Source organism: Xyrauchen texanus, chromosome 36, assembly GCF_025860055.1.
Source record: "Xyrauchen texanus isolate HMW12.3.18 chromosome 36, RBS_HiC_50CHRs, whole genome shotgun sequence".
Taxonomy (NCBI): domain Eukaryota; kingdom Metazoa; phylum Chordata; class Actinopteri; order Cypriniformes; family Catostomidae; genus Xyrauchen; species Xyrauchen texanus.
In genome coordinates, this window is record NC_068311.1 from 5,599,279 (window position 1) to 5,615,176 (window position 15,898).

Consider the following 15,898-nt stretch of genomic DNA (forward strand, 5'->3'; position numbering starts at 1 on the left):
CCTTTTGTGATGCATGGGAGAAAGACATTTACAGTAGTAGTGAATTTTATTGAACTTTAATATATATATATATATATATTCATTTATTAGCGCTAAAGCAATTCAAGAGAAGGAGATGATCAGGAGTTTCAGAAACCTTAAATTACACAAACACTTTTGCAGCAGTTGCTGAAACTTATCACTTCCTAAAATACACATCTGAAATCTTTCGAACCTTGTGTAATATAACTTGATGCAAGATAAAAGAGTTAATGTACAAATTATGCAACGCATTTTTGCAGTATAAACTATAGTAGTCTGATCCTTATATGGTCACCCAAGTCATTTTTTGCCTAAATCATCTTATCATGATATTTGTTTTTTTTTTGTTTTCTGAAAAACTTGAACAAAATGGCTTGGGACATTATTTTAGGAAGGTGACAATATAACTTTTATATTATGTTTCAAGGTATCACCAACAATTTTTGATACATGTACAGTTTTTTTAAAAGAGGCAACTAAACTTTTTAACCTTGAATATCTGAACTAAAATATTTAAATATGCTACAAAGTCTTGACTGATTTAATCTTTGCCTCTTTAGTTTCCTTCAGAATTCAGCGAAAGGTCAATTGGAATAAATCTCCTCTTCTCCCTTCTGTATCTGGTCTGCTGTTTCTCCATTGGACATTTCATCCTGGACATCTTCACATCTCTTTCCATTTCCTTGTCTGTCCCGCTTGATCTCAGCATACTCTGTATCCATTGACTCCCTCTCTTCCTCCTCAGCTGGTTTCTTCTCTAGAAGGGAGTAGTCAATAGAAGCGTAGGTAACCTCTCCTACTTCTGCCCCAGCTGCTTCTTCCTCCACTGCTAAACCTGTTGGTGCAGCTTTGTCTGGGGTCCCTGGATCTAACTGGCCATGAAGAGGTGTATGTTCATTGGTTCCAGTCTGATCTACATCTGTCTGCACCGTCTGATACATACAGAGCAAATTCTTATGCTTTTGCATTACATTAATGTGCTATAAACCAAAAAAGCAGCCCATGGTGTGTTTTTCAATTAACACATTCATTAATTAGCAGGCCAAAACAGAATCTGTAGACTTATTCTGGTCATTTTCTTTGCTTAAACGAAATTCCAGGGTCAATACAAGTTAAGCTCAATCGACACCATTTGTGTCATGGCAACAAAGTTGTAAAATTGGTGAACTTTCACTTTACATAGAAAAGGTTAGCGATTGTAACACACTGAAATCATGTTAACACCCATATTGTTTATGTGTTGTGGCCAGGGACAGATTCTAACTTGCAAAGGCCCTGTAGCCAATTATCTCCAAGGGCCTCCCTCCACCCAAACGGTTGTTGGGGACCGTTGTTCATGCCAAAAAGGGTTTTCAAGCAGGGGGGATCACCAAACTAGATCACGAAGCCTTAAATCCCAGGGCACCCCCGGGCAGTCAAGGGCCCCCTGGTAGTCAAGGGCCCTTGGGCACTGGCCCCATTGGCCCGGTCGGTAATCTGTCCCTGGTTGTGGCTATCATTTTGAAACAGAGAGAATTTTGACGTTTACGGATTGGCCCCATTCACTGTAAACCAGATTTTCTTTTTTAAGAAAAGGAAGAACTAGTCATAGTTTTTGTTGTAATCAATATTATGCCACAAATGCTGTTGAATGAGCTTAACTTGTATTGAACCCGGAACATTCCTTTAAAGAGATAGTTCTCCCAATAATACAAATTCTGTCAACGTGTTGTTCCAAGCCCAATTGATTTCTTTCTACCCTCTAAAAATAATAAAATAATAAATCAAATACATTTGCAGAGTTTTGCAGGTGCAGATTCCGTTAATCCTACTAATGACATCTTAATTATTGGTCATGTCTTGTACCTACCTCCAAATTAATTCCAGTGTCTGGGTTTGCAGTCAGCACTTTATGTTTTTTGACTCTGTTTGGTCCAGATATTCAGGGCATGAGACAGAATCAGAGAAAACAATGTTTTAATGTTCAAAAGTATGAGAACAATTATGGGTTACGATAAATAAAAATGGAAACGACAAGTAAACAATACCTGCGGCAAGACACCCAACAACATAATGCCACTGAGATTATGAAAGCTGAACATGCCATTCCCGTCAAAAATGTGAGTATTGTTAAGAGGTCCAATTTCTTTATCATATCTTGAATAAACACGTGGGTGGTATTTCCATCTATAAGAGAATATAGGGAAACTTACTCCATTGCTCTGAAATGACCATGATTTTGCTAAGTCTCTGAGGCTTGTTTCTGGAAACTCAAAATATTGGGACTACCCTGACCTTAAATTTAAAAACGAAAAACTACCAGTAAAATTAAAGTTAAATGACAGGTTATCATTATGTTGTGTTTTGGGTGCTGGTCCCCCAACATGGAATGCTGGTATGCTGGTGTACCCACCATACTTTTAAACTTAGCTTAACCAGATTCATCAGAAAGACAAATGCTAGTCAGGTTTGCTGATGAAAAGAATGACTTTGCTGGTCCACCAGCTAGACCAGCATGGAAATTGCATGCTGATTAAACTTGTCTTTTCAGCAGGGATGGTAAGGATTTTCCATACCCAACCCTGACCCTAAACCTACCCCTAAAATCTGATTACTGGTCAACAGGAATATTGTTTAGGACCAACAACAATGTTGCTCCAGAAATGTATCCACCTTGGTCACCCTTAAATTAGACCACAACAAATATCTCAGACCTATTTTTTACTGTATGTTTACAAATGTTACTGACTTTTAGAATTAGCATTTTTTGTTGTTGGACTAATTGAATTGCAAAATGCAGTTCTTAAAGGTAGTAGTCTTCAGTAAATGTAACAGTGTTACTGCTTACCTGTAGTTCCTTTGGTGTCATTCAGCAGATTTAGCTCTTTCTTTGTCCAATGTTCACTTACAGTACTTTGGATCACTAGGCCTTTTGGGCTTACTGGCCAGATCATTTCTGATTCATCAGTAGGATCTAGGATATAATGAATTTCTGATTATTGAATTGCTTAGAAGGCAGATTATGTTATCACAAGCTCTGCTTAACTAACACATTGACAGGGTTGGGAAGGTTACTTTTAATAAATATTCCGCTAGAGATTATAGAATACAAGCTGTAAAATGTCATTTGTAATGTATTTCTTTAGATTACTCAAGGTTAGTAACATAATCTAAATACTTTGGATAACTTCTTTAGCACTGGCAATTTTTTACACTTCTTTTGACTATAACAAGTAAATAAAGTAAGAAAAAAAAGCTAATCGGATCACAGCATTTGTTATAATGTTGTTATAATTCCCATAGTTCAGTTTCTGTTATTGACTACTATTATTCTAAAATGTGGGGGGACAAAATTATAATAAAGAATGAATAAGTGTTTCAAAACTTTTGACCGGTAATATATATATATATATATATATATATATATAGGAAAAAGCAAGATGACAAAAAAGGTAATTTGAAACAAATATCTCAGCCCTGTGGATGAGAGACAGATCAATATTTAAGTATTTGGCTTTTTATTTTTTACTATAAATCTCCACTTTCACTTTCAGGTGTAAAAATTTAAACAGGCGCCATGTGGCTTACAGATGTGAAAGTTAAAGTAAAGATTTATAGTTAAAAGGACATAAATATTTATCTGATTCTCACTTACACCTATCATATTACTTCTGAAGACATGGATTTAACCACTGGAGTCTTATAGATTACTTTTATGCTGCCTTTATGTGCTTTTTGGAGCTTCAAAGTTCCGGACACCATTCACTTGCATTGTATGGACCTATTGAGCTGAGATACTCTTCGAAAAATCTTTGTTTGTGTTCAGCAGAAGAAAGAAAATCTTACACATCTGATATTGCATGAAGGGGAGTAAATTATGAGAGAATTAAAATTTTTGGGTGAATTACCCCTTTAAGTAATAATTTTAATCATAAGGGGTGTAACAGATCGATTTGCTGATATAGATCAGTTATTTTGTGACTGTGATTGTCAACTAACAAAAACCATGATTGTTCAACATCATATACACCAGAGGTGTGTCAAACAAAAAGAGCGATATATCCAAAATTAGCACCAAATGTCCTTCAGTCACAAGTCATAAATATTTGTTCACCCACCCTTAAGCATTTTGCACCAAATTAGATAACTAAAGAACACTTGGACGAAGGTGTCTAAATGCCGTCACTGCAGGAAAACCTTTGTTTTTTTCTCCTGTTAATAGTAAACTGTTGTCATGACAAGTACATGTCTCTGATGAGCTATTCAAGACACTGGACAGATTAGTGTTGAATAACTCTCAAGTGAGACTGCAAACAAGCTTGTTGGATTGATTGGTCGCTGGTCTAAATATTAAATGAAACAAATGACAATAAACTACAAAGTAATCTCTCCAGTAATCAACATACTTTTGGAATGTAACTGTATTCTGATTACCAACTATTTAAAATGTAAAGGCACTTACAATGGAAGTGAATGGGGCCAATATTTTAGAGGGTTTAAAGGACTAAAAGGTTTAAATTTTATAAAAGCACTTTCATTCTTCTGTTAAAACTAATGTATTATTTGAACTGTAAAGTTTTTTAAATCCTCATTATAAACAAGGCTTAATTGAGCTTTACTATTGAACCCAGAATATTCCTTTAAATGACATATTTTAATATCGTAGGACTATGACATTGCGATACAATTATCAACAGAACACAGTTTGTGATTCCATCAAGACACCATACAAAGTCAGAGGAAGGATGTTGAGTCACCTAAGTAACCATTCACTTTCATAACATCTTTTTATTCGTACAATAAAAGTGAATGCTGACTAAGACAAAAATTCTGCCTAACATCTTCCATTGTGTTCTATGGAAGTCATACGGGTCTGTAACGACATGAGGGTGAGTAGATGATTGATAAAAATATAGGCTGGTAAACTCACTTGTCACCTCTAGGGTCCTACTAGTGCTGATATTTTTGGGTCCGTAGCTCACTTGACATACAACGGTGGCATTATGCAGTTTGGAGGTTGGGGTTAAGGTCAAAGTTGAGAGGTAATGACTCTTGTTATTGGTCAGTGTGATGTTATCTTGTAGGTCCTTAAAATCTTCAGATTTTGTCTCAATCCAAAATGTTATATCTGGGGGTGTTTGAGGGCAGGAAAAAGGGGCTGAACAGGTCAGGTTAGCCTGCTCTCCATCTTTGAGAGGGGGGATATCTATTATGGGCTTTTCTGTAATGAGACAAACACATAGATAATGGACTGTTATAGCCACAGAGGAGCTAGAGGATCTCTGTAATCTTTAGATCTGTAAAATCTGTAATAATATACAGATTTTTATTATATCTATGAGACACATAGGGAATCAGAATATTAAACAATTCTTAATTATTTTTAGTACTAAAATGGAAAGCATGCAGGGCTTAAAGCGATTTGGCTAGCATGCCACAATCATGTGTTAAAGTGTCTTTAAGAAACCATAAACTCTGCAGAATTGGCATTGCAGTTTAGCTCCTCTGTAGAAACCATTAAATCAACATCATGATTATCTGGAACACTCTTAGCAATTATAAGAAAAGAAAGAAAAAAACAAAACAGGACAATTTAAAATTTGAAAGACATAAACATTACCTTGAATGGCAACTATTAATCTGTCAGAAAATGTGAATTTCATATTATTACTTCCTTCCACTCTGAAAGCATATTGTCCTTGATCTGTGGCGTTTACGTGATTCAAAATGATGCTGCAATTTTGTTTGTGAGGATCCATTTCAAGCATCTCAATATGTAATTCTTCTCCCTTTTGATTGGAGTTGAAAACGTTCTTATCACATTGGTTATTTTCATTACATGAAAACCACTGCATGTTTTGAATAGGTTCAGTTTTGTTTGGGTAAGTGAAGGTACATGAGATTAAAGCGCATAATCCTGGAACTGCAGTAACTTCTGGGGGATTTAAGGTGATGCTCCAGTCCTTGTTAATTTGGCCTTAAATAAAACAGAAATAAGTCATAAATGCATGAATGTCATTGCATTAGACACAAAATATCAAACCAAGTGGCTTGCAAACAAATGCTGCCAGAGCTTTTCTCAGAACTATCTTTAATTTTTTGAAGATAAAGATTGAGCCATTTTTGTAACCACGTTTTTGTATATAATAAAAACAATAATATAATAGAGTGTTTCTTCAAACGTGTGTCTTTGTGTCTACAGGCAAATCATTTGTAATATTAATTTGATGATGATAATAATAGTCCAATAATAATAATAATTTAACAGATTTATGGGAAAACGAGCCAAATATTGTCATGAAATGGTCAAAGGCATCAGCTATTGGCGATCACTCTGCCCATCATTGATCCCAAGATCATCGTCGATTTGCACAACCCGAATTTGCATTTCTCTCTATAAATGAACACAATGTTCAGACAGTCTCTTGCTGTCTAAATGAAAAATACTCTAAATGAAAAACACATAATGTGCATCACAGTGAGAATGTGTTTAGAGTTTTGCAGAAAAGAGTGATTGATTCGATAAATGGGTTTAGGCCACTGAGCATTTGGTTCAGAGAATGGGGTTTATTGGTCAGCTGGTGTCATGTTATTTTAGTCCATGTATGAGTCAGTTCCTCTCATGTTCACCTGTGTTGTTCATCAAATTGTGTCTCGTTTGGAAGGCCGCATCCTCCGGAAGTCGCATTTATCGGCCTTATATGTCATCGAGGCTGTCTCGTTTCTGAAAAGCGAGTAGGACACTTCAAATGTAGCCTTCGAATGCAACCTTCTTTCAAGGGAATTCGGAGGATGCATGAGGTGTATGTTTCCAGGGGACTCCCAACCCACAATTCTTTGCTTCAACGGAAAAAGCGACTTTGTTCCCTTCTCACTCAAAGCGCTCGCGCTTGTTAAAGTGTGGCATGCTGTCATAGCAACCATGTTACATTCAGTTTACATTTGTCCTACGAAGGCCATCTCATTTAAACGAGACATATTTAAAGGAGGACGCTCGGTATACTGCAGCCTTCAAAGGACGCGTACTACCTAGCACTCAGCCTTCTAAACGAGACACAGCCAGTTTATGTGTGGCAGGGCGGAGTGAGGGGCCAGGTCTTGATTCCGCACACCCGGCCCCTAATTGGGTTGATGAAGCCCGAGAGGGATAAATGCGAAATTTGGTTTAATCTCATTTTAATGTAAAGACATTCATATAATTTAAAGTGTGCCTTAAGTGTACAAATAACATCACAGCATCACAATCTTTTTGATTTGCTTTAAGTAAAGTTATTCTAAAAAAATAGAATTTGATGAAAAGCAAAATTAAATGATAAACTATAATTATACAAAAAAAAAAAATGACATACCTGTACTCAAATTAAATACCATCAATAATAGAAATACCCAACTTGAGATGAAATGCATTTTAAATGCGTGTTCCACAAATCTGAAAAAAAAAGTACATTAGCATTTAAAAGCAAACTGTACGATCTAGTATTCCCTCATATCGCTAGCATTAATAAAAGAGACGGTCTCACCCTTTTCTCAGGTCGACCCCTTCACTCACTCTGTTCTGGGAAGCTTTAATTGTAAGAACTGTATATAAAGTGATGAAACTTTATACTTCCTCCATTGTGTCACTTCCTCTTTAAACGAACTTCACCAAATGAGTATGCAAAAATGAGGGGGGTTGTGTATGACAAACATAATGAAAATAAATACACAGGAGGGCTAAAACCAAACTGAAGCATATTAGTATACAAAGAAATAATCGATGAGATATATCACTGAGAAAAAGATGAGAGATGAGCTTTTATGGTTGGAACTTTTCAGATTTGAAAGATGCAGTGATACTTTTTTTTCATTTTCAAAGAGTGTGTTGTAAAGTTTCAGGGTAACAAACACTTAGTGACCTGAGCCCCATGGAATACTACTATTTTTTTTGGTCAATTTTGTTATAAAAAACTAATCAATTTACAGGAAACATTATGAACCCTGAAAGATCAATGTTGGTTGTAAGGTACAAGTCCAGTGTATAGGACAGAGAATGGAGAGGTGTGTGAAAATTAGACAAACAAGACAAACTTAACTATACTGGAAATACTTATTCTCTTGGCTTGGTGTCAATTACTTAAATTAAATGTGATTTTAATCAATTTGATTAAACTTGAATTCAAGTCTTGTGAGAACGATCTTGAACTTCTTCAGCTCTCTCTCTCTCTCTCTCTCTCTCTCTCTCTCACTCTCTGACACATGAGCAAAAGTGCGATATGGCCCTACATCAGCACTGCTGTGATTCGGCCACAGGCCAGGTGCCATAGCAGTGCTGATTTAGGGCCATCTAGCATTATTGCGAGTGTGATATTGCTTATAGAAAACAGTTCAATGAACAAGTGCATTTAAATTTTATTTTGGAAAAACTGAGTGTGGTCATAAAAATGCATTTGTGCAAGGAACAACTTTCTTAAACGACAGATCGGAATCTGCCTTTGCTGGTTCAAAAATGATGCGTCCAAGGCGTCGATAGTAATTCAAAAATGTCACTTCAGAAATAGTATCACGGCTTGTGTTGTTTCTAACATGTTATTGGAGAAACAAGGATGTCTGTGTGTGTTTGTTAGAGAGAGAGAGATACGGAGCGGGTACCTGTTGCCACACCCAAGCAGAGATGCTGTCAGTGTTCTGAAGATCAGCTTTCTCAGTGGAAAAAGCTGTCCAAGCTGGGGCATTTCTCCCTATTTCGTGGTAGCCGGTGCGCTACCATCATTCACTATAGAAACCGCAACCTTCTCCACTATTTAAACAGTACTTTCTCTCCAATGTGGAAACCCCAGTAAGAGATAAGCGCCTTGAGTTCTGTAATTAATCAGTCTGTTGTGTCTCTCAGCTGTGATGAGCCTTAATGCTGAAGTTGTTTGTTTAAAACCGTTTAAAGCTATTTTATAGCTTTAGTTGCGTAGGAGTAATACAAGCAATAACAGAGCGATGTTGTATGTAAACACTGGCTGACGCGGATTCACTTCACGTCACCTAACTGGCTCATATTACACACAAAAATTTTCTTTTGCCACCTCCTTCTGGCTAACATATGAAATGTAAGAGACACACCTACAGTAGCTCTTAACAGATCAGCACTGCTCTTACACTTTAGAACGGCACAAACACAAGAGGTGTGATACACACAGTGAAGTGTCTGAGTGCTGATGGTGTGAGACCATCAGTGCTCATGGAACATCTCACGTGCAATCTGATTCGAGGAACGGAACTAACTGTTGTATATAAATAAATGTAAGCTAAATACACTGGCGGCCAAAAGTTTAGAACAGGGGTGCCCAATACGTCGATCGCGATCTACCAGTCGATCGCAAAGGCAATGCTGGTAGATCACACAAAATTTAAATGTACTTCCGTTACATTTTAATAAAAATAAATATAATGTCTTTCCATCTTTTCATTTCTGTTTGACTTGCACTTGACCAGTAAATATTGAGCAGGCGATGTTTTGTTTATTCAGTTGCCATGACAACTAGGTTTGCTAGTTGTCATGGCAACTGAATAAACAAAACATCGCCTGCTCAATATTTACTCGTAAATGCCCTGGCTATTGTGCTGTAGGTGTTTTGGGTTTAGTGTTAAAACTGAATGATATCAACATTGAACATTATTATATATTTTTTTATTAATTAGAAGATGAATTCCATGTAGGGATACATGCAGTAGTCCCAACAAGCATTTTCTTATTTTAAATGAAACTGTTTTTTTTTTAGTTGGTAGATCTTATTGAGTTGGTCATTTAAAAGTAGATCATCACACAAAAAAGTGTGGGCACCCCTGGTTTAGAATAATGTACAGATTTTGCTGTTTCGGAAGGAAATTGGTAATTTAATTCACCAAAGTGGCATTCAGATGATCACAAAATATAGTCAGAACATTACTGATCTAAAACTCAAACTGACAGCAAGAATGCAAAATATCTGCAAAGCTGTCATTGCTGCACGTGGAGGATTTTTTGATGAACTCTTTGAAGAAGTTTAAGAAGTTATGAATATTGTTTTATTGTATTGTAATATTTATTGTATCAAATTGTAATAGTAATTTTTCATGTTATTAATGTCCTGATCTAATGACATTGTGATCAGTCAAATGCCACTTTGGTGAATAAAAGTACTTTCTTTCCATAAGAGCAAAATCTGTACATTATTTAAAACTTTTGGTCGCCATTATATATATATATATATATATATATATATATATATATATATATACACTCACCTAAAGGATTATTAGGAACACCTGTTCAATTTCTCATGAATGCAAATTCAGTATCTAATCAACCAATCACATGGCAGTTGCTTCAATGCATTTAGGGGTGTGGTCCTGGTCAAGACAATCTCCTGAACTCCAAACTGAATGTCAGAATGGGAAAGAAAGGTGATTTAAGCAATTTTGAGCGTGGCATGGTTGTTGGTGCCAGACGGGCCGGTCTGAGTATTTCACAATCTGCTCAGTTACTGGGATTTTCACGCACAACCATTTCTAGGGTTTACATAGAATGGTGTGAAAAGGGAAATACATCCAGTATGCGGCAGTCCTGTGGGCGAAAATGCCTTGTTGATGCTAGAGGTCAGAGGAGAATGGGCCGACTGATTCAAGCTGATAGAAGAGCAACTTTGACTGAAATAACCACTCGTTACAACCGAGGTATGCAGCAAAGCATTTGTGAAGCCACAACATGCACAACCTTGAGGCGGATGGGCTACAACAGCAGAAGACCCCACCGGGTACCACTCATCTCCACTACAAATAGGAAAAAGAGGCTACAATTTGCAAGAGCTCACCAAAATTGGACAGTTGAAGACTGGAAAAATGTTGCCTGGTCTGATGAGTCTCGATTTCTGTTGAGACATTCAGATGGTAGAGTCAGAATTTGGCGTAAACAGAATGAGAACATGGACCCATCCTCTGATGGCTAATTCCAGCAGGATAATGCACCATGTCACAAAGCTCAAATCATTTCAAATTGGATTCTTGAACATGACAATGAGTTCACTGTACTAAAATGGCCCCCACAGTCACCAGATCTCAACCCAATAGAGCATCTTTGGGATGTGGTGGAACGGGAGCTTCGTGCCCTGGATGTGCATCCCACAAATCTCCATCAACTGCAAGATGCTATCCTATCAATATGGGCCAACATTTCTAAAGAATGCTTTCAGCACCTTGTTGAATCAATGCCACGTAGAATTAAGGCAGTTCTGAAGGCGAAAGGGGGTCAAACACAGTATTAGTATGGTGTTCCTAATAATCCTTTAGGTGAGTGTATGATGTAGTAGTAACATTAACTGTAGTAGTAACTATGGTATTTTGCCAGAAATAGTGTATATATTTGTAATAAATGTTAATCTTATTAGCCTACAAAAATATTAAATATTGTATATTAAAAGTCACTTCTATGGAGGTTGTTTTTATTATGTAATATTATATGTTTTTATTGTTTTATTATTGTGTTTAGGATATTATCACAAATTCCATAGATTATTATTATTTTTTTATTATTATAATTTTTTTACAAATTAGTTATTATTATTATATATTATTTTTAACCTGTGATAAACATAATCTTTATATATGTGTGAAAAAAACACAGAAACACATTTTTGTTTTGAGTTATATATTTATATAAACATATAACTAAACACATAGGCATCTAATCAATTAAAAAATATATAATTACTTTGATATAAATAAAAACATTTTAGACAATAAGAGATCAAATGAATGTAAAATCCACTTTGGCATTGTAATCTCAGATGATTTTATCTGCATTTCCCTGCTGGTCTGTTTTGCTGGTTTTAGAATGTTTCGTATGCTTGTCAGCTGGTTGGACTGGAGGCAACAGATTAAACCATCTAAGACAAGCAAACCACTGTAGGCTGGTTCAGGCTGGGTTTTTTCATCAACAGGGTTTGTTAGCATCAACAGGGTTTGTTAGCATCAACAGGGTTTGTTAGCATCAACAAAATGTTAATATTTTAGCTCATTTTTCTGGCAGATAGTGCTCCTGTATTTTATAGGGTAGATTACCATTTCAATGATCTGTGAGAGGGTGATCTGTAGTGTGACATTAAGGATGTTTTCTGTGTCCTCTACTGGTCACTGGTGTAGTTGCATTGAGCAGTCTCTGGGTGTATTTCCCATTGGCTCCCCGGCAGACTGGAACATATAGACACAGACAAAGATACAGTATGTAGCTGGCGTTAACATTGTCTCAGGTGATTCAGTCACAACTGGACAGCACTAAATACAGATACATATTATGTTGTCCAATATGTTTTGTGATCTGGTCACTAAACCACATTATGAGGTAGTCAGAGCATTTTGAGTGTTTGTGCTAAAGCAAACAGTTAAGGACCGCCCACTCACCTCTCAATCACCCATTGAGCTTAAAGAGGGATTTAGGAGATGTAAAGCAGATTTAAAGCCTCAGTCACCATTCACTTTCACTGCATCTTTTTCAAAACAATGAAAAAGTCAATGGTGACTCAGGCTGTTATATCTCCTTTTGTTTTTCATGGAGCAAAATAAAACCATGCAGGTTTGGAACAACATTTAGCTGAGTATATGATGACAACATTTTCAGTTTCGTGTGAACTATCACTTTAATCTGTAATGTAGTTATTTTACATGCTTTTGTGCTGTTGGATTGGATGGATCAGACACACGTGAAACAATCCACAGATGTGGACACACGTGCAGCTGACAGATGGCTTATTGAAGAGGAGTGGGTGGAAGGGATTTCCTGTTGGATTACACATCTGATGCTGTAAAACAGAAGATATACACTTCCCATTAAAGACACATATTTAATCATATACTACATTATATACTGTATGAAAGCCTTCCAGAGGGATACTTATTGCATACTATATAGTCTTATAGACAACATCACCTTACATAGAAATAAGATACAGTGCTGTGCACACAGACCTCAAGGCTTCAACCTCGATGATGTAACAATCAACAGATATATTTTGTTTCTGATCATTAATGGTTAATTTTAAGTAGAAAATGAACTTCAGACATAACAAAACAAGAAGTTACCAAACCGAACAACAAAATCAACAATAAAAACAGTGTTCATAAAATTGCAAACGGTGAAACCATGCAAGCTCATTAATTATTCAAGCCCTGTGCATGCTGGGAACGCAAGTTTCGAAAAGTTAAGTGAAATGTACTTATTTAATTTATCAGTGAAATTTACTCAAATTAGCAAATTAATATGACAAGGTTTCCTACTGATACATGATGACATAATGATAACAAACAATCATAAACAATTTTTATAAGATAGAAAATTTACTTAATAATTTCAAGTTCATGCTAGAAAATGCTTAATCTTTATCTGCTATATTCACCCCAAAATATATTTTTTTCTAGTGTACTCTGGGAAGCAATTAGGGTTGCCAATTGCCCTGTATAAGCCAGGACATCCTGTATTTTGGGCAAAAGGAAGATGCAGAAGCACTCCAAATGTTAAAGCGTCCTGTATTTGCATAAAGAAATAGTTGGTAGCCTTTCTAGCAATAGCAAGTAAATAAAGTCATTTTGACTTCATGCTGACTTAAAAGTTTTAGTGATAACTAATTGAGAGAATTTGCGTGAAACAAGTCTCTAAACAAAAGTTTCTGTGCTTTGACAGATGTTCGTCACTGCTTTGCTGTGTCAATAAACCATTAGAGGAGATTTAAAGAAAAGTCCCAGGATTATCATGTTGGACATAGATCCCAAAAAACACATTTTGAGATACCAAAAACAGAATACAGGAATAAATGATCAACAGCTTTGAATCACTACATAAAGAAATATCAAATATACCAATTTTCCAACAATGCATCCTGCACCCCACTTTCACAAGCAATATTTCTGATCAAAAATTGGACATTTAAATCTATCTGCAACATGAATTTGCTTAGACTTTAAAGAAGAGCAACTGAGTTACTGACACACTCACAATTGACCAAAGCAAATAGCTACAGCACACTGGAAGATTTACATTTAAAAAAGAAAGCTTAAATTACCTGCTGGTATACAAATCCAGCAGAGGATAAACAGGGCAAATGTTGCATGTTCATGGCATTTATCACGTACAGTAAATCACTTAATTGAATAACAGGTTTGGTTAACGGGTGAATAGACTTTCAATTAACTTTAAATCAGACATCTCTGCCCCAGTAAACAGATGCTGCAGCTGCTTATGTACATGTCAAGTAAACTCTGAGACACTGAACTGTTTAATCCTCAAAACAGTGCCCGTGTGTAATCCAGGGTGGATGCATCACAGTGTTTGACATCATATTACAGACTGGTGGAAAAAAGCATATAAAAGCATCATAAAAGTGATCCATTTGACTCCAGTGGTTAAATCCATGTCCTCAGAAGTGATATGATAGGTGTGGGTGAGAAACAGATCAATATTTAAGTATTTTTTTACTATAAATGTCTAGTTTCACTTTCACATACTTCTTCTTTTGTTTATGGCGATTCGCAGTATACTTGTTTGTGCATATTGCCACCTACTGGGCGAGGATGAGAATTTATAGTAGAAAAGGACTTAAATGTTGATTTGTTTCTCACCTAGGGTGTGCCTATTACTGCCCATTACTGTGTCAAAAAAATGCACCCTGTGCATTCCAATAACATGTTGTGGCGCCCCCCCCATGGAAAATTTAGACTGTGCACTAAATGCCTCACTGCCACAGCAGGATTTTTAGAAAGGTAACTTTGATAAAATGAATCTTGTGCTGTGTAATGTGAAAAGGTGTCAAAATCTTTTTAATCCATAGTCCATTGAAAATGATCAAAGGATGCTCCTATAATTACCAGAAATGTATGCTTTGGTGCTTTTTTTGGAAAATAATTTAATGAATTTATAAATAAACAAAAACCTCCCAGGGGAACATGCCCCCAGACCCCCCTACAACATCATGGTAAAATAGATTGTGTAATTGATGGGCCCAGACTCCCCAGTAATGATGAAAGCCTATAAATGTCCCTGTGGCATTTTTTTAAACATCTTAGACCACTCGGTTTGTTCACATGCACTTTCATATTTCTTCCCAACATTGATTATATTCATGTTTTACTAGATTTAATTTATACCCATTTGTGATGTATTTAATTGTTTTAATTTTGTCCTTATTTAAGTTAAAAAATTATACATAACTCTCTAATAATTTTTATCAGGTAGGGGATGACTAGATGGTCTGGCCTAGGGTGCCAAATGGGGTTGGACCTGCACTGCCTACACATATCAGATCACTTCTCAAGATATGGAATTAACCATCGGAGTCGTGTGGACACTTTTATGCAGATTTTATTTGCTTTTTGGGCCTTAAAAGTTCTGGCCACCATTCACATACATTGTATGGACCTACAGAGCTGAGATATTCTTCTAAAAGTCTTCGTTTGTGTTCCGCAGGAGAAATAAAGTCATACACATCTGGGATGGCATTAGTAAATGATGAGAGAATTTTCACTTTTGGGTGAACTATCCCTTTAAGCCATTTCTCTCAGTTTTAGTGTTGGTTTAGTTACTGTGATTTGACTTTGTAGGGTAGAAATGTCTGTCCAATCTTTGTTTTCTATCAAATCTTTACAATCGACTTCATAAATTCATAATGCATAACCTGTTATGTATGTACTTTGTAAAAATAAAAACAATTCTAGTGATGAGAGGCACTCACTTTTAGTGGCAAAATATGGAATATTTAAAAAGAAATTCAACACATTGACACATTAATTTATCTGGTCAGAAATCATGCATTCATTATGCATTCACGTATATATTTCTCAAGAGTCTGGAATATACATGGTACCATCTGATAATGTGTGTGTGTGTGTGTGTGTGTGTGTGTGT

The 15,898-nt window shown here is 36.1% G+C and overlaps 1 protein-coding gene across 1 annotated transcript; it reads right to left on the bottom strand.

Annotated features, from left to right (window-relative positions):
- Positions 1-62: 62 nt before the first annotated feature.
- Positions 63-7,551, bottom strand: LOC127630159 (uncharacterized). Its single transcript, XM_052107624.1, has 8 exons — positions 7,521-7,551; positions 7,350-7,429; positions 5,621-5,977; positions 4,931-5,221; positions 2,849-2,974; positions 2,049-2,187; positions 1,871-1,925; positions 63-953 (listed from the first exon to the last, which is right to left on the bottom strand). The coding sequence occupies exons 2-8, from the start codon at positions 7,405-7,407 to the stop codon at positions 606-608; spliced, it is 1,374 nt and encodes a 457-aa protein (XP_051963584.1). The 5' UTR covers positions 7,408-7,429; positions 7,521-7,551; the 3' UTR covers positions 63-605.
- Between the last annotated feature and the right edge of the window lie 8,347 nt (positions 7,552-15,898).

Bases quoted from the DNA above. Each gene is read 5' to 3' on its own strand.
- LOC127630159 (XM_052107624.1), bottom strand. From the start codon at position 7,407: ATGCATTTCATCTCAAGTTGGGTATTTCTATTATTGATGGTATTTAAT. The intron at 5,222-5,620 runs GTAATGTTTATG...GTCTCATTACAG, and splicing joins ATTAATAGTTGCCATTCAAG to AAAAGCCCATAATAGATATC. The intron at 954-1,870 runs GTAGGTACAAGA...TGTATGTATCAG, and splicing joins ACACTGGAATTAATTTGGAG to ACGGTGCAGACAGATGTAGA.